This window comes from Balaenoptera acutorostrata, chromosome 4, assembly GCF_949987535.1.
Source record: "Balaenoptera acutorostrata chromosome 4, mBalAcu1.1, whole genome shotgun sequence".
Classification (NCBI taxonomy): domain Eukaryota; kingdom Metazoa; phylum Chordata; class Mammalia; order Artiodactyla; family Balaenopteridae; genus Balaenoptera; species Balaenoptera acutorostrata.
The window spans coordinates 79,785,624-79,811,667 of record NC_080067.1 but is presented as its reverse complement, the minus strand read 5'-3'; the positions used below and the strand labels follow the sequence as shown (position 1 = coordinate 79,811,667).

At 40.1% G+C, this 26,044-nt stretch overlaps 3 protein-coding genes across 7 annotated transcripts in view; 1 reads left to right on the top strand and 2 right to left on the bottom strand.

The window, feature by feature from the left end:
• The window catches only part of LMLN (leishmanolysin like peptidase), a 122,990-nt gene extending 114,790 nt beyond the window's left edge, over window positions 1–8,200 (bottom strand). For all 3 annotated transcript variants that reach the window (XM_057544958.1, XM_057544960.1, XM_057544959.1), the window contains exon 1: window positions 7,982–8,200. In XM_057544958.1, the coding sequence (XP_057400941.1) occupies window positions 7,982–8,200 (219 nt within the window). The remainder of the gene's footprint in view (window positions 1–7,981) is intronic.
• Window positions 8,201–12,148: 3,948 nt separating this feature from the next.
• RPL35A (ribosomal protein L35a) lies at window positions 12,149–15,546 on the bottom strand. 3 transcript variants are annotated; one of them, XM_057544963.1, is made up of 5 exons: window positions 15,327–15,546; window positions 14,849–14,893; window positions 14,483–14,635; window positions 13,247–13,391; window positions 12,149–12,229 (listed from the first exon to the last, which is right to left on the bottom strand). In XM_057544963.1, exons 2-5 carry the CDS (start codon window positions 14,857–14,859, stop codon window positions 12,206–12,208), a joined length of 333 nt encoding a protein of 110 aa, XP_057400946.1. In that variant the 5' UTR covers window positions 14,860–14,893; window positions 15,327–15,546; the 3' UTR covers window positions 12,149–12,205. The 3 variants fall into 3 exon arrangements, with proteins under 3 accessions (XP_057400946.1, XP_007198517.2, XP_057400945.1); XM_007198455.3 differs by having other exon boundaries at window positions 15,527–15,546; XM_057544962.1 differs by having other exon boundaries at window positions 15,448–15,545.
• A 312-nt stretch (window positions 15,547–15,858) lies between these two features.
• Window positions 15,859–26,044, top strand: part of IQCG (IQ motif containing G) — a 53,961-nt gene continuing 43,775 nt past the window's right edge. The window contains exons 1-4 of the mRNA XM_057544961.1: window positions 15,859–15,942; window positions 18,656–18,726; window positions 19,700–19,967; window positions 24,863–25,086. Coding sequence (XP_057400944.1) covers window positions 18,719–18,726; window positions 19,700–19,967; window positions 24,863–25,086 — 500 coding nt within the window. The 5' untranslated portion in view covers window positions 15,859–15,942; window positions 18,656–18,718. The remainder of the gene's footprint in view (window positions 15,943–18,655; window positions 18,727–19,699; window positions 19,968–24,862; window positions 25,087–26,044) is intronic.

Genomic DNA, 26,044 nt, shown 5'->3' with positions numbered 1-26,044 from the left:
CCCAGAGTCCACCATTAGCCCCACCAAAGAGCCGGGTAGCCTCCAGTGCTGGATCGCCTCAGGCCAAACAACCAACCGTGAGGGAACCCAACCCCACCCATTAGCAGACAAGTGGATTAAAGTTTTACTGAGCTCTGCCCACCAGAGCAACAACCAGCTCTACCCACCACCAGTCCCTCCCATTGGGAAGCTTGCACAAGCCTCTTAGATAGGCTCATCCACCAGAGGGCAGACAGCAGAAGCAAGAAGAACTACAATCCTGCAGCCTGTGGAACAAAAACCACATTCACAGAAAGATATACAAAATGAAAAGGCAGAGGACTTTGTACCAGATGAAGAAACAAGATAAAACCCCAGAAAAACAACTAAATGAAGTGGAGATAGGCAACCTTCCAGAAAAAGAATTCAGAATAATGATAGTGAAGATGATCCAAGACCTCGGAAAAAGAATGGAGGCAAAGACCGAGAAGATGCAAGAAATGTTTAACAAAGACCTAGAAGAATTAAAGAACAAACACCTAGAAGAATTAAAGAACAAACAAACAGAGATGAACAATACAATAACCGAAATGAAAAATACACTAGAAGTAATCTACAGCACAATAACTGGGGCAGAAGAACGGATAAGTGACCTGGAAGACACAATGGTGGAATTCACTGCCATGGAACAGAATAAAGAAAAAAGAATGAAAAGAAATGAAGACAGCCTAAGAGACCTCTGGGACAACATTAAATGCAACAACATTCGCATTACAGGGGTCCCAGAAGGAGAAGAGAGAGAGAAAGGACCAGAGAAAATATTTGAAGAGATTATAGTCAAAAACTTCCATAACATGGGAAAGGAAATACCCACCCAAGTCCAGGAAGCATAGAGAGTCCCAGGCAGGGTAAACCCAAGGAGAAACACACCGAGACACATAGTAATCAAACTGACAAAAAGTAAAGACAAAGAAAAATTTCTGAAACCAACAAGGGAAAAATGACAAATAACATACAAGGGAACTCCCATAAGGTTAACAGCTGATTTCTCAGCAGAAACTCTACAAGCCAGAAAGGAGTGGCACGATATATTTAAAGTGATGAAAGGGAAGAACCTACAACGAAGATTACTCTACCCTGCAAGAATCTCATTCAGATTCAACGGAGAAATCAAAAGCTTTACAGACAAGCAAAAACTAAGGGAATTCAGCACCACCAAACCAGCTGTACAACAAATGGTATAGGAACTTCTCTAAGTGGGAAACACAAGAGAAGAAAAGGACCTACAAAAACAAACCCAAAACAATTAAGAAAATGGTCATAGGAACATACATATCGATAATTACCTTAAACGTGAATGGATTAAATGCTCCAACCAAAAGACACAGGCTCACTGAATGAATACAAAAATAAGACCCATGTATATGCTGTCTACAAGAGACCCATTTCAGACCTAGGGACACATACAGACTGAAAGTGAGGGGACGGAAAGAGATATTCCATACAAATGGAAATCAAAAGAAAGCTGGGGTAGCAATACTCATATCAGATAAAATAGACTTTAAAATAAAGAATGTTACAAGAGACAAGGAAGGACACTACATAATGATCCAGGGATCAATCCAAGAAGAAGATATAACAATTATAAATATATATGCACCCAACATAGGAGCACCTCAATACATAAGGCAACTGCTAACAGCTATAAAAGAGGAAATCGACAGTGACACAATAATACTGGGGGACTTTAAAACCTCACTTACACCAATGGACAGATCATCCACACAGAAAATTAATAAGGAAACACAAAGTGCAAATGACACAATAGACCAGATAGATTTATTGATATTTATAGGACATTCCATCCCAAAACAGCAGATTACAGTTTCTTCTCAAGTGCGCACGGAACATTCTCCAGGATAGATCACACCTTGGGTCACAAATCAAGCCTCGGTAAATTTAAGAAAACTGAAAGCATGTCAAGCATCTTTTCTGACCACAACGCTATGAGATTAGAAATGAATTATAGAGAAAAACACATAAAAAATAGAAACACATGGAGGCTAAACAATACGTTACTAAGTAACCAAGAGATCACTGAAGAAATCAAAGAGGAAATCAAAAAACACTTAGAACAAATGACAATGAAAACACAATGATCCAAAACCTATGGGATGCAGCAAAAGCAGTTCTAAGAGGGAAGTTTATAGCAATACAAGCCTACCTCAAGAAACAAGAAAAATCTCAAATAAACAATCTAACCGTACACCTAAAGGAACGAGAGAAAGAAGAACAAACAAAACCCAAAGTTAGTAGAAAGAAAGAAATCATAAACATCAGAGCAGAAATAAATGAAAGAGAAACAAAGAAAACAAGAGCAAAGATCAATGAAACTAAAAGCTGGTTCTTTGAGAAGATAAACAAAATTGATAAACCTTTAGCCAGACTCATCAAGAAAAAGAGGGAGAGGACTCAAATCAATAAAATTAGAAATGAAAAAGGAGAAGTTACAACAGACACCACAGAAATACAAAGCATCATAAAAGACTACTACAAGCAACTCTGCCAATAAGATGGACAACCTGGAAGAAATGGACAAATTCTTAGAAAGGTATAACCTTCCAAGACTGAACCAGGAAGAAATAGAAAATATGAACAGACCAATCACAAGTAATGAAATTGAAACTGTGATTAAAAATCTTCCAACAAACAAAAGTCCAGGATCAGATGGCTTCACAGGTGAATTCTATCAAACATTTAGAGAAGAGCTAATACCCATCCTTCTCAAACTCTTCCAAAAATTTGCAGAGGAAGGAACACTCCCAAACTCATTCTATGAGGCCACCATCACCCTGATACCAAAACCAGACAAAGATACTACAAAAAAAGAAAATTACAGCCCAATATCACTGATGAATATAGATGCAAAAATCCTCAACAAAATACTAGCAAACAGAATCCAACAACACATTAAAAGGATCATACACCATGATCAAGTGGGATTTATCCCAGGGATGCAAGGATTCTTCAATATACACAAATCAATCAATGTGATACACCATTTTAACAAACTGAAGAATAAAAACCATACGATCATCTCAATAGATGCAGAAAAAGCTTTTGACAAAATTCAACATTGATTTATGAAAAAAACTCTCTAGAAAGTGGGCATAGAGGCAACCTACCTCAACATCATTAAGGCCACATCCGACAAACCCACAGCAAACATCATTCTCAATGGTGAAAAACTGAAAGCATTTCCTCTAAGAGCAGGAACAAGACAAGGATGGCCACTCTTGCCACTATTATTCAACATAGTTTTGGGAGTCCTAGCCACGGCAATCAGAGAAGGAAAAGAAATAAAAGGAATACAAACTGGAAAAGAAGTAAAACTGTCACTGTTTGCAAATGACATGATACTATACATAGAGAATCCTAAAGATGCCACCAGAAAACTACTAGAGCTAATCAATGAATTTGGTAAAGTTGCAGGATACAAGATTAATGTACAGAAATCTCTTGCATTCCTATACACTAACAATGAAAGATCAGAAAGAGAAATTAAAGAAACAATCCCATTCACCACTGCAACAAAAAGAATAAAATACCTAGGAATAAACCTACCTAAGAAGGTAAAAGACCTGTACTCAGAAAACTATAAGACACTGATGAAAGAAATCAAAGATGACGCAAACAGATGGACAGATATACCATGTTCTTGGATTAGAAGAATCAATATTGTGAAAATGACTCTACTACCCAAAGCAATCTACAGATTCAATGCAATCCCTATCAAATTACCAGTGGCATGTTTTACAGAACTAGAACAAAAAATCATAAAATTTGTATGGAGTCACAGAAGATCCCGAATAGCCAAAGCAGTCTTGAGGGAAAAAAACAGAGCTGGAGGAATCAGACTCCCTGACTTCAGACTATACTACAAAGCTACAGTAATCAAGACAATATGGTACTGGCACAAAAACAGAAACATAGATCAATGGAACAAGATAGAAAGCCCAGAGATTAACCCACACACCAATGGTCAACTAATCTATGACAAAGGGGGCAAGGATATACAATATAGAAAAGACAGTCTCTTCAATAAGTGGTGCTGGGAAAACTGGACAGCTACATGTAAAAGAATGAAATTAGAACACTCCTTAACACCATACACAAAAATAAACTTAAAATGGATTAGAGACCTAAATGTAAGACTGGACACTATAAAACTCTTAGAGGAAAACATAGGAAGAACACTCTTTGACATAAATCACAGAAAGATTTGTTCTGATCCACCTCCTAGATTAATGGAAATAAAAACAAAAATAAACAAATGGGACCTAATGAAACGTCAAAGCTTTTGCAAAGCAAAGGAAACAAGAAACATGACGAAAAGACAACCCTCACAATGGGAGAAAATATCTGCAAACAAGTCAACGGATAAAGGATTAATCTCCAAAATATATAAACAGCTCATGTAGCTCGATATTAAAAAAACAAACAACCCAATCCAAAAATGGGCAGAAGACCTAAATAGACATTTCTCCAAAGAAGACATACAGATGGCCAAGAAGCACATGAAAAGCTGCTCAACATCACTAATTATTAGAGAAATGCAAATCAAAACTACAATGAGGTATCACCTCACACCAATCTGAAGGGGCACCATCAGAAAATCTACAAACAACAAATGCTGGGGAGGGTGTGGAGAAAAGGGAACCCTCTTGCACTGTTGGTGGGAATGTAAATTGGTACAGCCACTACGGAGAACAGTATGGAGGTTCCTTAAAAAACTAAAAATAGAATTACCATATGACCCAGCAATCCCACTACTGGGCATATACCCAGAGAAAACCATAATTCAAAAAGACACATGCACCCCGATGTTCACTGCAGCACTATTTACAATAGCTAGGTCATGGAAGCAACCTAAATGTCCATCGACAGACGAATGGATAAAGAAGATGTGGTACATATATACAATGGAATATTACTCAGCCATAAAAAGGAACGGAATTGGGTCATTTGTAGAGATGTGGATGGATCTAGAGACTGTTATACAGAGTGAAGTAAGTCAGAAAGATAAAACAAATATTGTATATTAACGTGTATATATGGAACCTCGAAAAATGGTACAGATGAACCGGTTTGCAGGGCAGAAATAGAGAGACAGATGTAGAGAACAAATGTATGGACACCAACGGGGGAAAGTGGCAGGGGGTGGGTGGTGGGATGAACTGGGAGATTGGGATTGTCATGTATAATATGTATAAAATAGATAACTAATAAGAACCTGCTGTATAAAAAAATAAATTAAATAAAATTCAAAAAAAAAAGCTAACAAAAACTTCACTAAGAAAGGAAACTATAAACCAACATCATTCATAAACATAGATGCAAAAGTCCTTAATCTATGAGCAAATTGAATTCAGAAGTGTATTAAAAGGATAATACATCATAACCAAGTAGGGTCTATTCCAAAAATGCACGGTTGATTTACTATTGGAAAATCCAATGTTATATACCATATCACACTACATATTATATAACTGCATTGATATAAGCTCAGTTCCAGAATAGGCAAAACTAATTTGATGTAAAATCTAAATCTAATATCAAAAGAAAAAAGGAACAATAGTCGCCTGGGGTGGATGGGAGAGACTGACTGGCACAGGACAGGAGGGAACTTTCTGGAGACTTGAAAATGTTCTATATTGTGATAGGGTTGTGGGTTTTACATAAATATACATGATTGCATTTGCTACATTTCAGTATATATAAACCTTACAAAAAATTTTTTTTAAGTAACAGTAACAGTGGGAAAATGGGGAATGGGTAGAAGTATATGAAACAAAATAAGAGAATACTGTTAAGTGCTGAAGCTGGGTGAAGGGTCATGGGAGTTCATTATACTATTCTGTTTTGGGGTTTGTTTTAATTTACATAATAAAAACAAAAACAAAACAAAACGTAGAGTTTTTAGTTGAGAAGAAGATATATGAGTCAAAATGTTTCGTAGTTCCCCACCATTACCAATAAAAAGTTACTGTAATTTCCTGTTGCAATTAAGAGGTGCAGTCACTAGTATTACAATGAATAGTACTTGCCTATACTTTGTGTCCAAGCCAAAGCAAAGAGATTGGTTAGGAGGACTTGCTACTACACACACTATGAAGAACTAGTAAAATTTATTAGGAATATGAACTCTCAAGAAGAACTTAATAGCTTGCTTGAATATCTGAAGCACTATCACTATTTAGTTTGTTCAGTCAAGAGCCATAAATAAAAATAGTGGATGGAAGGTTCAGGAAGAGTTTTCAGCTCTATATTTTTATTATATCTGGCCGTGCCATGCGGCATGCGGGATCTTAGTTCCCCGCCAGGGAATGAACCCGTGCCCCCTGCAGTGGAAGCTCGGAGTCTTAACCACTGGACCAGCAGGAACGTCTGTGTTTTCAGCTCTATAAAAAGAAGAACAATGATCTCTCCAAAAAGCAAAGGGGCTGCCTTTGGAGATAACTTCCCTATTTGTGGAAATGTTCAGATATAAGTAGGAGATTTGTACACTGGCAACAATCACAAGAAGAAAACAGCTATTAAGGTTCCTTCTAGTACAGAGATTTTGCAGTTCTCTGAATTATTTTCTCTTCTTTTGATCTAAATTCAAAGAGAGAAGTGCAGGGCTTTGTGGGAATGTCTTTTAAAAAGAATTCACTAGGTGGGTGGGGGGAACTGAGGAGATGTTTAAGGGTGCAAACTTGCAACTAGTAGATAAGTCCCGGACATCTAACGTACAACATAGTGATTGTAGACAACAATACTGTATTATAAACTTACAAGTTGCTAAGAGACTAAAAAAAAAAAGTAAAATAACTCAGCCAGAATGCAGTGTCATGATAAAAGCTGTAAAACAGCCACAAACCCCAAACTTAGTATTCTGGCATATACGGTTATGAGCAGCATGCATAGAAATTTTTGGAAATTATCACAAAAATGAATGGTCTTAGATTCTGGGCTGAACTGAAAATTTCTAGATTAATCTTTCTTGTTAAAGTAATAAGACAAATTATAAAATCAATCACAACATGCAGCCCTGACCCAGGTACTGTGTCTTCTTTCCTCAAAGAATACTGATTATTGTGTTCCCTCCTCTGATCTAAGTACTGTGGAGAAATCAAAGTATAAGACACAAACCTTATCCCAAGGAAAATTACAATTTAACTACAAAGGCAAGACACGCCTGAAAACAAACCGTCACCACATAGCGGTACTTGGTTAAGTGCCAGAAGAGAGTACAGATAAGACATACTGTGAAATGGAAAGAACATTCTACTGGGGGTGGTTTCAGCAGGCTGCCTTGAGGTTAAGGAACTCAGAATGAAAGAATTTAGACAGGAATAAAAATGTAATGGGAGGGAGGCAGGCACTTCCAGGGCAGGAGAACAGGGTAAAGCAAGCATTGTGATGAAGTAACTTGAAAATCAACCTAAATTTTGTCTCCAGAGAATCCCCAGTATCCCTTCAGTGCCTTTGTCTAGCTCTCCTATCAACTTCTTCTCAAACCTTTAGATCAGTGGTTCCCAAAGTGAGGTCCTTGGACAAGCAGCATCATCAACTATCTGGGAACTTCAACTGCAAATTCTGAGGCCCCATCCCAGATTTAATGAGTCAGAAGTGGGCAGAGGGAGGGAATGGAGCGGCAATCTGTGTTTGAACAAGTCCTTCAGGTGATTCTGATGCCCGTTCAAGTTTGAAAACCTTTGCTCTAGGACTACCTGATAAGCACAACCCTCCGCGCAGGAAACTGATGACGTTCTGAGTGCCTAACTGAGCCACTTCGCTGGGTGCAGGAAGGGAGTTGATAGCAGGTCCCAGCCCTCTAAGAGTTCAGTCTCTGGCCCAATCTCGCTTTCTCCTCCAGTACCCCTTGTTCCAATCACTATCCTCTATGCCATCGCCTCCCGTATTACTTTACCCTCACAGGGCCCCTCCGTCGCCCTACCTCAGACTCAGAGGGGACGTGGTGCCGGCAGGGAGGAGAACTGCCCAAGGAGACAGGAATAGATGTAGCGCTTGCCCGGAGCCCGCCCAACAGGAGTAAAACGCCTCGGACCCATAAAGAACCGCTCCAGTACCACCGGCTCGGGCTCCGGCCTGAAGCCGAGGAGCTCGCTCTTCCACCCGTCTCGGCCGCCATCTTCAGGCCGAGCGTCGTTACCATGGAGTACGTGACGCCTCCGCGCCCATCGCCAGCCCCGCCCCTCGAGGCAGGTGGAGGGACTTGGCGGTGGAAAGGTGCTTTTTGATTGGCTAGCGTCACCCATAAGAAGTTCACCGCGGAAGACGAGAGTTGCATCACGTCCATCGCGTCTCATTCGCGCGAAGCCGGCCAATAAACGCCACTTGGCGGCCCACGTGAGTTGGGCTGTGGGAAGACTAGTGGGTGCTGTTGGTAATTGGATGTTGATACGTCGGTGTCCTTACTGAGGCAGTTTTTCACTTTTTAATTCAGTTATTCACCGAAAAGATATGCACTCACTAGGTGCCAGGTGCTTAGACATATAAATACATGCAAAATCTTTTATGGTTAGCTCTCTGTATAAAAGGTAAATGGAATGTAATTTTCATTTTTACTTATCCTGAGTCACCAATTCTAGACCTACTTTTAAAAAAAATTTAAGTGTAGTTGATTTACAGTATCGTGTTAGACCCACTTAATGAAAGTCATTTTCTGTAAAATCAAATGTGTTCTTTACTATTCAACCCCATCCCTTAACTTCTATGAATGTAAGAATTGCAACTGCATTAACCCCGGAGACTAGGTAGATCCTTGCCATTAAGGCAACTACCTTAAAAACTGAGCCGTGAGGAACTATAAGAAATTGGAAATTGGGACAAATCTCCTTGTGGCCCATGAAACAAAGAATTAAAACCAGGAACTGAAAGCACCGAGCTGTAACAGTCATTCCAGGAACTGAATATTGTAAATTACTATGCTAGGAACTGTAGTAGAAAAAAAAAAAAAAGAACAGAAAATCCCTAAGAATTTACAATTCATTGGTGAAGATAATGTACTTAAAAAAAAAAAAATGGTTGGGGCATTTTACCAGTAGACTCATTAGATGTGTCTATCATCCCACAACTAGTGGAAGCTGGGATGTCAAACAAAATTTATCACTTTATAACGTACTGTCTACACAAAACCACAAAGAAATTGTGGATTGTGAGTAAAGAATGGTACTGGTCATCTTCAGTTTCCTAGGGGTAAAGGCAGTGTCATGCTGGTGGAGGGGCAGTTTCAATAGTCTAAAGGACAAGATGCTAGCCGTTTTAAGTTCATTTCTGTGAAACATTCAACTCCTCCAATGTAACTTTGGCTTGAGGACTGCCTTTGCACTGACCAAACCTCGCTATGGGAGCAGAAAAGCGTTAATACAGGCTCTCACTCCCCCCACCCAACCGTCTCCTAGTCCCCCAACTTTGTAAATGCACTGTTACCCGTTCAGCAACCAAAGCTAGGAAGTTAGTTTTGAAGACTCCTCTCTACAATCAATTGGTTTAAACATTCGGTTAATGTTTAGTCTGCTCTATTAAAGTACTCAAATATCTCAGTTAAGACTGCAAAGCCTACCTGGTTTTCCCTTCCTTCAGTTTATGCTGGGTTGCCACAGGGATCTTTCTAAAATATGAATGTCACCTGTCACTCAAGCTCTTCAGTAACACTCTAATACAAGAATATTGTTAGAACTTCCCTGGTGGTCCAGTGGTTAAGACTCAGTGTTTCCACTGCAGGGGGGAAGGGTTCCATCCCTGGTTGGGGAACTAAGATCCCCGACATGTCATGGGCAGCGTAGCCAAAAAACAAAATAAAGACTATTGTCTAAAATCCTGGCAGCTGATAGTTTTCTAGACTTACTTTCCAATTACTTCCAATTGGTTTCAGTCACTACATAACCCAGTTAAATTGTTCAAGTGCCTTCTGCTTTCGCAATGTTTGTGCCATTTCCCTTTTCTGAAGTACCACCCCCAAGCATCTCTTCCTCTATTCGATGATCCCCAAGAGTACATCTACTTAACTGGCACAACAAAGTAGTTACCTTTATGTTGGCTGTTTTTTTTTTTTTTTTAATTATGTTTTGGCTCCGTTGGGTCTTTGTTGCTGCTCACGGGCTTTCTCTAGTTGCAGTGCGCGGGCTTCTCATTGCGGTGGCTTCTTGTCGCGGAGCGTGAGCTCTAGGCGCACGGGCTCAGTAGTTGTGGCACTCGGGCTTAGTTGCTCCACAGCATATGGTATCTTCCCAGACCAGGGCTTGAACCCATGTCCCCTGCACTGGCAGGCAGTCTTAACCACTGCACCACCAGAGAAGCACCACCCCCCCTTATTTTTTTATAAATTTATTTATTTTTGGTTGCATTGGGTCTCTGTTGCTGCGCAGGGGCTTTCTCTAGTTGTGGTGCGCGGGCCTCTCATTGAGGTGGCTTCTCTTGCTGCAGAGCACGGGCTCCAGTAGTTGTGGTGCACAGGCCTAGCTGCTCCGCGGCACGTGGGAGCCTCCCGGACCAGGGCTCAAACCCATGTCCCCTGCATTGGCAGGTGGATTCTTAACCACTGAGCAACCACGGAAGCACCCCACCCCCCTTATTTTTTAATATTTATTTTCTTTGTCTTTTGGCTGTGTCGGGTCTTAGTGCGGGCTCTTCCTTGTGGTGCACGGGCTTTTCTCTAGTTGTGGCACGCGAGCTTACTTGCCCCGCGGCATGTGTGATCTTAGTTCCGCGACCAGGGATCAAACCTGCATCCCCTGCATTGGTAGGCGGATTCTTTACCCCTGGACCACCAGGGAAGTCCCCTAACCAAATTTCAAGTTGTGGGGCCATGAAATGAACTGCTTAGATCCGGCGAAGAGAGCATAACTGACCAATGACTCCAAGCTGCTTCTCCTTACCATCCACCTCATTTGCCTTGAGGCCATGGCTCCTGAGGGTTGCTGCTAGACAAATAAGACTGGCAGTACAAACACAAGCCCCTCTTCCGTGACTCTTCCAACAGCAATTTTGGCTTCACGGCCACCATTAAACTAACCAAACCGTAGAACTGCTGTGCGCCTTCATGCTAATCATTTTTTAGAGTCTGCTTCTTAGAGAAACCAAATACAATTAAAAACTGTTAAAAGGGGTGCAGTTTGGCAAACTCCCAGTTTTCTGTTGATATTTTCAGTGGAACGTCAAGATCTGTTGGTTAACAAAAGGAGTACCTGCTACTGCATCAAACACCTAAATCCACCATACTGCAAACTGATGCCTTGGTTCAAACTTGTATTCAGCACATTCTGAGATTTAAAATATTCTGCAGCCCTGCTTAGTTGCCTTTGTATCATGCCAAAACATCTCAATCCTGCACTTTACTATTAAAACATGGAGCAAAGGAAAGCAACCCTGTCCAGGCAATCCTGACCACCCCCCACCAAGATTTTTTAAGGTATGTGGCAACTCAGGGACACTTTCAACTTAGACATTATTCCCAGTCAAGTGTTATATACTGGATGCTTTGTCCAGTCACAAATCCCAAGGATATCTCATCCAAATGAGCTGCCAAATACCATCAATATAATCCTCATTCAAATTTCTCCCAACTACCATTTTTAAGCCCCAAGTTTCCCAACCAATCTATATTAAACAAGTGCATGCTACTACAAGGTACTTTAGGAGGTCAAGATATTTTCAGTTTCCTTCAATTTAATGAGGGAGGCAGTTACCAGTACCACAGCTGAAATAAGGGGAAAAGTTATAGAAGATCCATTTGATGTGGAAATCTGGAAAAGTTTCATGGTGTGTATCAATACTGGCTAAAAATTGACTTCTGTCCTTTCTGTGGGTATCTCCACTTGTCCAAAAACTTTTCATAGGCTAGGTTCCAGCACTCCATCACTGTAAACCTTCCAAGATACTCCTTTCCACCGTCCCCAACTAAAGCTTACTTGTAACCTTCCCCCCAACATTTAAGGTCTTATATTAAGATACATCCTATCCTCATCAAAACCCTCCTGTTGTCTAAATCCCTGTAATTGCCATATTCTCTGGGCTCCCGTATACTCTGAAAATGCCCAATAACCACCACCATTTAAGCACTTAGCAACAGAATTCAGGGCAAAGAATTTTTTAAGCCGTGTTAACAAAAATACAAGGGAACAAATCCACACTTTTATTTATTTACTTTTCAATAAGTTTAAATCCTTGAAGGGTACAGCATCTGGTGGGGGGGGAAAGAACATAATGTCATTAAGTGCATGTTATATACAAACAGTTATTGAATACCACAACATGAATAAATCTCCCATTGTCCCATTACCCATCTCTGAAAGGCACCCAATGACTTATATCCTCGTGGGAAGGGAACTAAATTTTTAGAGCCTTCAGTTTCTAGGTGAACATTCTTTGACTAAGAACCAGTAATGGGAACCCGAGAGTCCATTTAATTTTGCTTCCTCTAACGATAGTAAAAACCTCCTCTGATGAGAAATCTCAACTGCTCAGCAGGGTTCAAAAGTACCCCGTGACCCCAAGGATGTAGCCATGTCTATTAAAAATAGATCCTAACTGAAGAAAACAGGAGCTATCCTGTTAAAAATATCACAGAATCTGGAGTTGAAGTCCTGGGACATGAGCATTGGTTTTCCTCTATAAAATAAGGCTAATACCTATTTGAACAAGACTGTCATGATGAAGAGATCAGAAATATTAATTATGCCAGGAAAAGGTATGTTGAATTTTTATTTTCTAGCAATTACTTCAGAGCCCAATAAATATATTCGCCAGAAAATTGTTCATTTAAATAGGTGACCCTCGAACAACACAAGTTTGAACTGTGCGGGTCCACTTATACAGATTTTTTTTCAGTAAATACTTACTACATGATCCACAGTTGACTGAATCCACAGATGCAGAGGCCAACTGTAAAGTTATACGTGGATTTCTCACAGTGCCCCTAACCTCTGCGTTGTTCAAGGGTCAACTGTGCTATTCCCCACCACCCCCAGACAGCTTTAGCAATTACCTGAAATCTAGGCACAATCCATTTGAACCCTTTGCCTTCACTTTTCTTATAATGCCAAAAAATGTTCCATAATACATTTACACAGTAGCCCCTAATTTTACAGCATGATCTATTGGTGACATTTTATAATCACAATAGTCCTTAGTAGTCAAAGCCAAACACCGTGAGCTTAGTTTGATTCAAAAGGTGCCACGTTGCTAATAACGTACTTACCACACGGATTCTGTGTCCAATGGCCTTAGCAGGAAGGTTGCTTCGGAATTTGGCACGAACCATGCCACTGTTTCCATGAGCACGAGTTATCTTTCCCCAGATTACTCTGGTTTTGTTAGGTTTTCCACCAGGAGTTACTGTGTTGCTGATTTTAAAAGAGGATTAAAAAAGGTATGAGAACCCAGACAACCAGTATAGTGTGGTACAAAATCAAGGTGACTTCCAGACCAGTTACCCTCAACCCTAGCTTAAATGGTAATAGCTGTAATATGGGGAGGGGGGAGGGAAGGGGGGGGACAAGAAATGTGAGGATATTTTGAGTGTAGGGAGAGAGGAACTTGTTTGTAATTTTAAATAGCCAGGGAAGGCCTTACTAAGAAGCTAACACTGGAAAAAAAGACTCGAAGGTAAGGGAACAGCTTGTGTTAAAAACTGAGGTTGTGTCCCTGGCTTGTGGAAAGGAAGACGATGCCAAGAGATGAATCCTAGCTGGGTTAAGAGAGGACAGAGGGAGCCCTGAATGCATACGGTCTTGGAAGCTCCTTAATGACTTTAGCTTTTACTAAATGAGATGGGGAAGAGTTGGAATTTGAGCAATGTACAGATGATTTGACTTATAATTTTAAAAGATTGGGAAATCCCTAGTGGTCCAGTGATTAAGACTCCATGCTTTCACTGCCAAGGACACGGGTTCAATCCCTGGTCAGGGAACTAAGATCCTGCAAACCACGCATGGCAAAAAAAATTTTTTAATTAAAAAATTTAAAGGATCACTCTGGTTGCAGGAGGAAAGGGGAATGGGGGAAATGAAAACATGTTCCCAAAGATCTTTTTAAAAACAAGTTAAATACACAATAGTCCACCCATTTCATCCACCCCAGCCCCACCTCTATCCCAGAGATTTTAATTGATCTAGAATGGGTTTAAGAACCAATGGTCTAGAGAGATAACATCTTTAAACATCTATAAAAATTGTAACTTCAAGAGATCAACAAAATGAATTAAGCGATATGAAAAATGCTCTATAAAACCTTAAGATCATAATACAAGGACCTGACGCCTTCCTTAAAACAAATTAATGTAATTTTTCTAAGTGCAGAAGACACCTATATCCAACACTAACCATGAATTTCCTTGAACTCCCAAAGTAGAAACCACAACAATACCATTTACTTAACAAACTTCAAATGAGACCAATCAAGTGAAAACTCAAAAAGCACAATGCTATCAACTTACTTCTTTGCTTTGTACACGTAAGCACATCTCTTGCCTAGATAGAATTCAGTTTCATCTCGAGCATATACACCTTCAATTTTCAGGAGAGCTGTGTGCTCCCTCTGGTTCCGTAGACCCCGCTTATAGCCAGCAAAAATGGCCTTGGACCACAGCCTAAGACAAAATATACTGTTAATCATAAGCTGTTAAAAGATCTCATTTAACTTCAACAAACCACAGGTATGATTTGGCTTGTAATGACAACCACCTAAAAGTTACCTATATAGCAAACATCTAATTTTTTCCCCACCAGTTTTAAACTCACATGTAGGATCACGCCTAATAAACAAACTACAAGTACAAAGCAATGATATTTAAAACGCATACCTCCCAGACATATTTGTCGTTTTAGAAGTCCTGTTCCCAGCAGGCCTTAAAACAAAAATAATCATTTTAAAATCTTGCAACGCGCGTTTCCCACCTAGTCTCCTCTGGAATAGCGCCCCAAACTCAAGAGAATACCTGATAACTAAGCAAATTCCCAAAGGAAGACAAAACCTAAAGTAGCAAGACAGTACACTACAGGAAGTAACTCCTAGAAACCCCAAAAGAAAACCTTAAGAAAGTTCACGCCACGATCATGGGGGAAAAAAAGATCAAGGAGCCAGAGAAGCACGCAGAGAACAAGACTTTTAAACACTGAATGGGAAAGAAAAACTAAAGAAAGACATAGTAAACAGGCAAAGCCAGGTTTGAGGTGGGAGTAAATGAACAAAGAACCGTGCCTAAAGGTGCCACTGCTGCCAGACAAAATGCATCTATTTTATATTTTACTCCGCTAGGGACCGCAAGCAACTCCAGTTACCGGAGCACCCATTCTCGGAGGTCAGGGGACCAGCACCATCAGTCCCGTATCTCCTCCATCCTGTCCTCCCTGTTGCTGGAATCCATAGAAATCATGAGCTGGTAAAGCCTCGGAGCCGCACCAGCATCTCATGAGAGGCATATAGCCGAGCCGACCCCACTTATTCGCCCCCAAAGTTCAGCTGCGGGAACGCCACACACCTCCACAGGGTCCAAGATGGCTGAAAAAGAAACAGAAGGCCCCGCCGCGTGGCCTCGTGGGTAAACGCCTCTCCGCCCTGCCCCCCCCATTTAGGTATCTTCCGCCACCGCCAAGAAAATAAGCCTCAGAAATCGTCTTCTGACTGAAATAAGCCACGTTCAAGAGCACTCGTACAATTCTTTCCCTAAGTCCTTTTATCTTTGTAAACTGCAACATGTACTATATACTTTGGAACAGAGGGAGGCAAAATAGTAGCCAGCTAAAGGAGAAGAACAGGTCCTCCGAAGCTGTGCGTTGCCATAGAAACACCTTAGCTTGGTTCCGGCGGCGTCGGGTGCTGTAGCGGGAAAAGTGAAGCCGGACTGGAGGACTACCCCCGCCTCGAATACCCCAGATTTGATTCGCCAACAAGGGGGTATCTTTCCTTCTTACCACATAGCAGTAGGGCGAACGGAAACTCTCGGATCCTATCCTGGAAGAGAAAGACTGCGAGCACAAAGGCAGGAGGAGAGAGCTCTTCCTTCTCTATATTTTGTCCCCCACCACCCCCTTACTCCTTTCCTCCTTCTACTCCTTTATCTCTTTTCAGAAATGACTTAAGTTCTTACCGCCAGTCTTCATTTTGACTCCGAGGGTGAAGAGCACTGTCCTGAAAAGGCTTTGTTGCCTTTTAAGGAGAAGTCATTCAGCTGCCAAACTCTCGCGGCGCGCAGCACCGTGGTCACGTGCCATAGGTCTTCAGTAAATATTCGTAGACTAGAATGGGATAGCTTAGTGGATGTGAGAGATTTACATTTCCTAATTATTGCACATTTATTTGTGTTGCCCTATGGATTCATTCCATTTGTCAGCAGTTTGTTGAATGACTGACTACCATGTACGAAATTTTGTTCTTGGCTCGGAGGAGGCTGCAGTAAACAGAACAACAGAAAACTCTGCCCTCATGGAACTTACATCCTAGTAGGGGGAGCAAGACAATGAGCGAGTAAAATATATGGCACATTAGAAGGTAATGTGAGAAAAAATTTTCTCTGTGGAGATTGGCTCCAGATGGGGCAAATGGCAGATACCTAGAAATATGCCACTGATTTAAGCTAATACCTGATGGACTAGTGGTGAAGAGGTGAGGGGAAGAGTCACTCAACTTGAAAGAATAGCATATGCAAAGACCCTGAGTTGGAAGGGAGCATGATTCCATAGGAGAAAGAAGCCCATTGAAGCTGGAGCCATGAGACCAATAAAAGGGCAGTGCCAGATGGATCTGGAGAGAAACAGAGTAGCCCAGATCATGCAGGCCCTATGGTCCAAGTTAAGAATTTTACTTTTTTTCCCAAGTTAGTGAGAAACCATTGAAGGGTTCTAAGGAGAGACATGATGAGATTTTCAATTTTAAAAGATGAGTTCTTCATTTCAAAAAGATCACTTTTAATTTGGAAGCTGAGGGGCTTCCCTGCTGGCGCAGTGGTTAAGATCGGCCTGCCAGGGGCTTCCCTGGTGGCGCAGTGGTTGAGAATCTGCCTGCCAATGCAGGGGACACGGGTTCGAGCCCTGGTCTGGGAAGATCCCACATGCCACGGAGCAACTGGGCCCGTGAGCCACAATTACTGAGCCTGCGCGTCTGGAGCCTGTGCTCTGCAACAAGAGAGGCCGCGATGGTGAGAGGCCCGCGCACCGCGATGAAGAGTGGTCCCCACTTGCCGCAACTAGAGAAAGCCCTCGCACAGAAACGAAAACTCAACACAGTCATAAATAAATAAATAAATAAATAAAAGAACGTGAATTTCTAAAAAAAAAAAAAGATCAGCCTGCCAATGCAGGGGACACGGGTTAGAGCCCTGGTCTGGGAAGATCCCACATGCCGCAGAGCAACTAAGCCCGCGCACCGCAACTACTGAGCCCGCGCACCTAGAGCCCATGCTCTGCAACAAGAGAAGCCACTGCAATGAGAAGCCCGTGCACCGCAACGAAAACTAGCCCCTGCTCTCTGCAACTAGAGAAAGACCCAATGCAGCCAAAAATAGTTAATTAATTTTTTAAAATTTGGAAGCTGTTAGAGTAGTTGAGGCAAGAAACAACAGCTAGATTCAGCATGGTGTTGGGGGAGATGGAAATTGAAGGTAAAATCCACAGGACCTCATGGTGGTTTGAATTGGGGGAATGCTGATGTCAGGATGACAGGAAAGAAGCAGAAATGACTCCTGAGTTTCTAGTATTGAGGAATGAGAAGCCATAACAGAACGAAAGCACTGGATTCTACATAAGCATAGTCCTATCTTACCTATGTGAGGCACACTTACCTATGCCCCAGGCCTAAAAAATGGAAAAATAAAGAAACAGCAACACAGCAAAAGAACAAAATCTTAACACCATGCTACTTCCTCCTAAGACTGCCCTTGAACCAGAAAATGTGGCTAGTTTGGAGTATCTTTTTTTCAGTTTACATAAAGATTCTTTAATTTTTGCATATAAGATGTTTGTTGCATGAGACATACTTGTAACCACCCTCCTCAGGATCACTTTACTGTGGACAAAATCACACTGGAAACTTACCATTCATTATTCATTCAGTATAGAGCAAAAATCTCCATAGGGTGTTCTCATTGTAAAGGTTATTTAAGCAGAAAGGACTTTGGTTTACTGAGGAAGGGTAACATCTTAACAGCAGTGTTAAACTGATTTTCAGGATAAATACAGTTTTTCTAAGTGCAATCTCAGTTGTTTTTCTAAGTCTGGGTGCAATCAATTCTGTTAATCTGGCAGATCAGGGAAATGGAGCCATCAAATATTTTAGTAATCAGAATAACAGAAAAGTAAATCTGTTATATAAAGATTACCAATTAATACTCAGAATATAATTAAAAAACATACAAAAGCCACGTTGGGCACTAATTTACCTTAAGAAACTCGAAGATTATATTTATCTGCCAATAATTAAGCTGACTACTTAATACACCTGTGCCACACGGTGGCAGTGGTTCTTCCATCTCCGGGACTGCTCTGCTAAGCCAAAAGGGGGGATAAGCCACAGCGCTTGTAATTCTTTTTCTCTTAATGGAAGAGTATAGAAATAACTTAAATGTCATTCAACATTCCCTTAAACTAATCTCAATGTTTTCTTCCCACTTTAGGTGACTGCATTTTTGTGAGATTATAAATGTACCAAGGAGGTTAACAAAACTAACTCAAGAAGAATGGAAGAGTATGTTTCAAATTCCAATTTATTATATATTCATATGTATATATATAAAATATATATATGTGTGAAATGCCTTATGTTAAATTTCCGTGTATTGTTTACCTATGGCTGTGTAACAAATTACCCTAAAACTTAGTGATTTAAAATATAAACATTTATTATTTCACACAATTTCTGTGGGTCAGGAATTTAGGGGTAGCTTGCTTGGATGGTTTAAGAATTTGGGAGCAGCTTAACTGTATGGTTCTGTTTGGGGATTTCTCATAAGTCAGAGTTGGCCAGGGCTGCAATCATCTGAAGAGTTGACTGGGGCTAGAGGATCCACTTCCAAGATGGCTCATTTACAGAGCTGGCAGGTTGATGCTGGCTGTTGGCAAGAGGCCTTAGTTCCTCACCCTCATGAACCTTTTCACAGGGCTCCTTAAGTGTCCTTGTGACAAGGCATCTGGATTCCCACAGAGTGAGAGATATGAGAGAATAATGGAGAAACTTTAATGTCTCAAAATCACCTAGCCTTGGAAACCACAATATTCTTTTGGTTACATAGGTTAGTCCTATTCAATGTGGGGAAGACTACCAAAGGGCAAGAGTACAAGAAGGTGAGAATCATGTGGTCCACCTTGGAGACTGGCTACTACATTCTATTTTTCACTAACCATGAGACAGTTTTGGTTGGCATCTAAAGATGTTGCTAGAAAAAAGTTTATTTTAGTCCAAGTTCAAATTGGTTAAGCATAGCCAAATAGCCCAGGCTACATATCTTTATTAAACAGTAGGTTGCTTTTCTTTGGGAGGTCAGAATGTTACTGGGAGGTATTTAGCAGAATCATCTGCAAACTACTTTTGTTCATTATCTTGGTTATATTATATGACAAAATGGACTTTGTAGGAGCCAATCTACATCCTGCCTCTGCTTCTGAGTTTAAGTAATTTTTAAACATTTGGTGGCTGACTTATTTTTTCCTTCGTTCTTTAGAGGTCAGCTGGAAGCCTCAAATCTTCCTCCAAAAATTTGGCATTCTGAGGTGACAGTGGCAGTGACAGAGGAACCACCTACTGCTATAGAAGAAAATGAAGAAACAGCCAAAGAAACAGCCGTAGAAATCATCCCAGAAATCACAGAGCCACTCTCCTTTCTAGATGTACTGAGGATCTCTGCAGTTCTGGAGGACACCACAGACCAGCTCTCTATTCTAAACTATATCATGCCAGTTCAGTATGAAAAAAGAAAAAGCATCAGCGTGGTATATACATTCAGCATTACTTAATTTTTGCTTTCTTTTCTTTTTATTTCTCCATCATTGTCAGTACCTATGCCATTCAATTTAACTTGGGAAATAGCACCTTCATATCAGATAAAGGGCTACAATAATTATCTGAGATATATACTCTCAATGGAGTGAAATAGACATAGCTCAAGGTACATTACCAATCAGAATATCCTTTTCTTCCAATATATTGGCATTATTCTAAAAAGCCTATAGATAAATCAATATAAATACAATATATATACTGAGGAGATGGAACAAGTAATTGTGTCATCTTACCTATCTTGTATTTCTCAGCTGCTAAAAGCTAACTGAACACTAGGGGGAGGAAATTCAACTGGACCCTGTCAACATTGCTTTCATCTAAAATGACTTTGTTATTGCTAAATATGTTGCAATCTGCCTTTTTAAATATCCAGCCACATCATTGTGTCAGCCATTACATTTTCAATGATGTTACGGACTCCTCCTCAAAGGACCACTGAGTTATCAAAAAACTCAGCTTGGTAGTGAACAAGATCTATATGAATTCTTAAGCTCTTATAAATTTTAATAACTTGGGTTGTAGATATAAAATAGAAACAATTTATAAATACAAATACATATTTATTACGTTTACCAAAATTGCATTATATAATTTGTACAGAATATATTCTTTTTTTAAAAAAATTTATTTGTTTTTGGCTGCGTTGGGTCTTTATTGCTGGCACGCGGACTCTCTAGTTGCGGTGAGTGGGGGCTACTCTTTGTTGTGGTGCGTGGGCTTCTCATTGCACTGGCTTCTCTTGTTGCGGAGCATGAGCTTTAGGCACTTGGGCTTCAGTAGTTGTGGCGCACGGGCTTAGTTGCTCTGTGGCATGTGGGATCTTCCCGGACCAGGGCTCAAACCCACGTCCCCTGCATTGGCAGGCGGATTCTTAACCACTGCGCCACCAGGGAAGTCCCCAGAATATATTCTTATTTCTGATTCTATGACAAATGAAAATAGCTATAAAAATGAGAGGGTAAATTGATTTTCATGTCTAACAGAAAAGAAGTCCATATGTATTGTGACTAGAAAATTAAATTTCCATTTAAATGCCCCTTACGATTTTAAATTGATTTTATTTTATTTATTTTTGGCTGCATTGGGTCTTTGTTGCTGCTCGCAGGCTTTCTCTAGTTGCGGCGAGTGGGGGCTACTCTTCGTTGTAGTGCGTGGGCTTTTCATTGCGGTGGCTTCTCTTGTTGCGGAGCATGGGCTCCAGGCGTGCAGGCTTCAGTAGTTGTGGCATGCGGGCTCAGTAGTTGTGGCTTGCGGGCTCTAGAGCGCAGGCTCAGCAGTTGTGGCACATGGGCTTAGCTGCTCCGTGGCATGTGGGATCTTCCTGGACCAGGGCTCAAACCTGTGTCCCCTGCATTGGCCGGCGGATTCTTAACCACTGCGCCACCAGGGAAGCCCGCCCCTTACGATTTTAAAGTTATTATTATTACTATATGTATATGTATAACCTGGGTTTATACAGCTTTTATTAAAGTTTTAAAAGTTTATACAAAATTTTAATAGAACACTGGATTTAGAGTTGGGGACCTTTATGGTTTAGTTGTGTGCTATGGGCAATTCATTTCGCTTTCTTGGTCTTAGTTTTCTCATTTGTAAATTGTGATAGAGTTTTTTTTTTTTTAATTTTATTTATTTTTTGGCTGTGCTGGGTCTTCGTTGCTGTGCGTGGGCTTTCTCTAGTTGCAGCCAGCAGCGAGCAGGGGCTATTTTTTGTTGCAGTGCACGGGCTTCTCATTGTGGTGGCTTCTCTTGTTGTGGAGCGCTGGGCTCTAGGCGTGTGGGCTTCAGTAGTGTGATGGAGTTTTAACTAAATGATCCCTTCTAATACTAACATTCTATGAGTTTTGAGGTACTTTTAAAACATTAATGGGTATTATAGGAATTAGTTTCCTTATTAACTTATGAAAAGCAAAGATATTGGAAACCCAAGAACTAAGCCTTTCAATGCTTTTAAAATGAGTCTAATTCTTAAATTAAGCTAGTTAACAAATAGTACAAAAGAGACTAGTGTAACACCTTTCTATTGTCTCCTTCAGTAAGAATCAAAAATAAAGAGGGAAGATATTCAGTTAACAAGATAAAGTTTTATCAATGATATTTACTGTCAGGCTTTAAAAAGGGTAATTTTCCATCATAGAAACTCAAGAGAGAAGGAAAAACCCAAATTTATAAACAACATTCAGTAGTGGTCACCACTCCAGTAAATAAAAGAACAAAACTTTTGCAGTTTTATTCTGGTTTATGATCTTCATCCACAAAATTTTCTGACTTAACAGAGACCTTGCTTATGATTTTATAGCAGTATAAAGAGTAAAGGTTTGTACTCTTGTTTTGATTAATAGCAGCTTAAAAGCCCCTTTCTCAATATGTTAGTTCTATAACTTTTAAAAATGGTGACCCTTAAAATAATTTTTTGTTTTTTTACTTTATAGTACTATAGTTGTTCTAACTCATAAATTTTTACAGTACCATTGCCCTATAGGGCATAGTATATATAATTAAAAATCTTAGTGTGAATGTGAATGCTTTCTTTCTCCAAAAGCTTCACATGGTTGAGCCTTACAATAACAACCCTGGGATGAAAATTTAGTTAGCATTATCCCTCTTTCACAACCATTTTTATAGCTAAAGATATTTCCAAAGAGTTTTTCATTCATTAGAATCATGGAATGGAATGATGAAAAATATACTAATGTACCAAGTTCTACCAGAAGTGGGAGTAATTGGTCCAAAGTTTGGAAAGAGCTCCCTTGCCCGGAATACTGTTTTTCTTATCTTTTCCCTTAGGACCTAATACCCTACTGTACAAGGAAGTGAATGGACCAGAATGTTTAGCTAGTTCCTTTAAGTTCTCTTCTGAAAATTCATATTTATTTCTGGCAATCAGTACATCAGGCTGTTTAACACGTTTGCTTCCTTTTCCAGATGCCCAAGAACAAAGGTAGAGGAACAATGGTTAGGGGGATCAGAAAAAACAAACTTTCCAGGCCTTACATTTCCCATTCCCTCCCTAGACAAAATCTAGAGTAATAACCATCCACGTACTTAACGTTTTCCTTATGTACAGATAAATTTCAGTTTAACTGTTGAAATTCTATGGTGTCTGTTCTCTTTGTAGTCAATCATAAATTTTAATTTAAAGGAGTATTTTAAAATTTAATTCTTATTTAAGGCAGCATTTTGTTTTGTACTTGCCTACAAATGTTTTCCTCAGATCTGAATCTTTGCTTATGGTTGATATAAGGAAAAATGCTGTTGAGTCTGTGTTTATTAACTTTTATGGATAGTTGTTGTTTTTTTTTTAACATTTCTGGTCTAATTGAAGTTCAGCTAAGGAAGACCTAGGCTTTTATGTATCAATATGCGTATGAAACTCTTCTGTGCATAGGATCAGCACAAGAATTTAAGTAATCATATCAAATGCTAAACTTGCATAGTTCTGTGTACTGTTCTAAATACTTTCTCTTTCTTTGTTTCTTTCTTTGTTTCTTTCTTTGTTTCTTTCTTTGTTTCTTTCTTTCTTTCTCTTTCTTTCTTTCTCCCTCTCTCTCTTATTTCCCTCCTCCCTCCCTCCCTCCCTTCCTTCCTTCCTTCCTTCCTTCCTTCCATCCTCATAATAACTACTGGAGAGCAAGTACTATTATTATCCCTATTTTATCAATGGGAAGATGGAGGCATAGAGATGTTAAGTAGTTGCCTAAAGTCAATGTGGTTTATCTGTTTAAAGTAACAGATAGGGCCAGGATTTAAACACGGAAGTCTGGTTTCAGAGTCCATATGCACAGCATAATTGCTGTGTTATGTGGCTTCGCATTGGCTCAAGATTTTAGCCACAGATTAAATAGGAATCATCAATTGAAAGACATATCCTGTTCCTATGGTAATGCTCACCCCTTAGGATTCAAGTTTGGGTTTGAAAATTCCCCACATGAACTTTGAAATCTATATCACACCACTAAATATACTATCAACTCCTACTCTTTGGTATGATTCTCCTTTCATTCTTTATACAGTGGGCCCTCCATATCTGCGGGTTCCACATCTGCAGATTCAAGCAACCATGGATCGAAAATATTCAGAAAAAAATTCCAGAAAGTTCCAAAAAGCAAAACTTGAATTTGCTGTGTGCTGGCAGCTATTTACATAGTATTTACATTGTATTAGTTGTTATAAGTAACCTAGAGATGATTTAAAGTACATGAGAGGATGTGCATAGGTTATAAACAAATACTATGCCATTTTATGTAAGGGCCATCAGCATCTGTGGATCTTGGTCTCCTTGAGGGGTGGGGGGTGGATCCTGGCACTAGTCCTCCACAGATACCAAGGGACAACTGTATTTAAAATTCATGTGTTCAGTGAACATTTGAGTCTTTACTGTACCCTAGACATTCTTTTAAACAATGGGATTATAAAGATGGCCACATTTATTTAATATCCCATCTTGTTCCAAAAAGAATTTGAGGTGCACCAAGATCTCTAAGACACTGTCCCTTCCCTCATAGAATTTACAATCTAATGGAGATATTTATACAAATAATTATAAATGGTAAATGTCTGCTAATAGAGATGTTTCACAGAGAACTTTACCTTTGGTCATAGTCTTAAAGTTTACCAGGTTGGGGAATGACAGAGAGTGGGAAAGTTGTCTAAAGTCAGGAAGACACAAAACAGCAGAGCATGTAGTTTGATGTGGCTGAAGAAAAGGGTAATTTTCTGGTGGTAATATTATAAGAGGTTCAAAATGTAGGCAGAGGCCCTCATGTAGCATTGTTTCTTTATGTTTTAAAAATCTGTCTTAACGTAAAACATCATTTATTGCTTTCAGAAGAATAACAAAGAAATACATTTAGAAGGAAAAAGCTTAGAAAAACCTTCACTGGTCTCAAAACCCTCAAAAATATCCGGTCCATTCGTACATAAAGAAGAGCCCAAGTTGCCAGAAATCAGACAAGGAGGCCAGTTTAACAAAGTGCAAGATCTTATCTTCAAAAAACCTACAAGGCAGACCATAATGAATACAGAGACACTGAAGAAAATTCAGATTGATAGGTAAGGAACGAGAGCATATTTGGAAATGTGATAATGTATTTCTAGATGGCTGAAGAGTGGGTGCAGGAGTGGCTCACTGCTCTCTTCTTTTATGGGTTGGTCATTGTATCCGAGTGACTGCAGATAATAGGATTAGCCAAAGACTACCTAGGGGAAGTGTGGTACAGTTGAAAGTATGGTGGCTGTATGGTTGGGCAAGTTATTGAGCCTTTGTTTACAGTTTTTAAAAATGAGAATAATGGGGCTTCCCTGGTGGCGCAGTGTTTAGGAATCTGCCTGCCAGTGCAGGGGACCTGGGTTCGAGCCCTGGTCTGGGAAGATCCCACATGCCACGGAGCAACTAAGCCCGCAAGCCACAACTACTGAGCCCGTGTGCCACAACTACCGAAGCCTGTGCGCCAAGAGCCCGTGCTCCACAACAAGAGAAGCCACTGCAATGAGAAGTCCGCGCACCACAACGAAGAGTAGCCCCCGCTCGCCGCAACTAGAGAAAGCCTGCGTGCAGCAACGAAGACCCATTGCAGCCGAATATAAATAAATAAATAAATTTATTAAATAAATAAATAAATGAGAATAATGATAGCAACTTTGCAACATTAATGTAAGGATTAGCAGGAAGGTTCAGCCAAGTGCTTGACACAAATTGGTAGCTATTGTGATACTTTATCCATTAGTAAGAGACAGACACTGTCAAAGTAGCCAAATTTTAAACTGCTTTAATCCTGAGGGTTTCTTAAAAGCAGTCTCAATTTCCATTGTCTCATTATTCAGTTTTTTGTTGTCAACTGGCTTGCTGACAAAGAAGCCTGTTAAGTTAAAAGAGGGTATAACCTTACTGTAAGAATTTTTGGTAAATAAGGGTTTGTAGCAATTACCCAGAGCCATTAGCCAAATCCAGCCTGTAGTCTATTTTTGAAAATAAGTTTTAGTGGAATACAGCATTGCCCATTTGTTTACA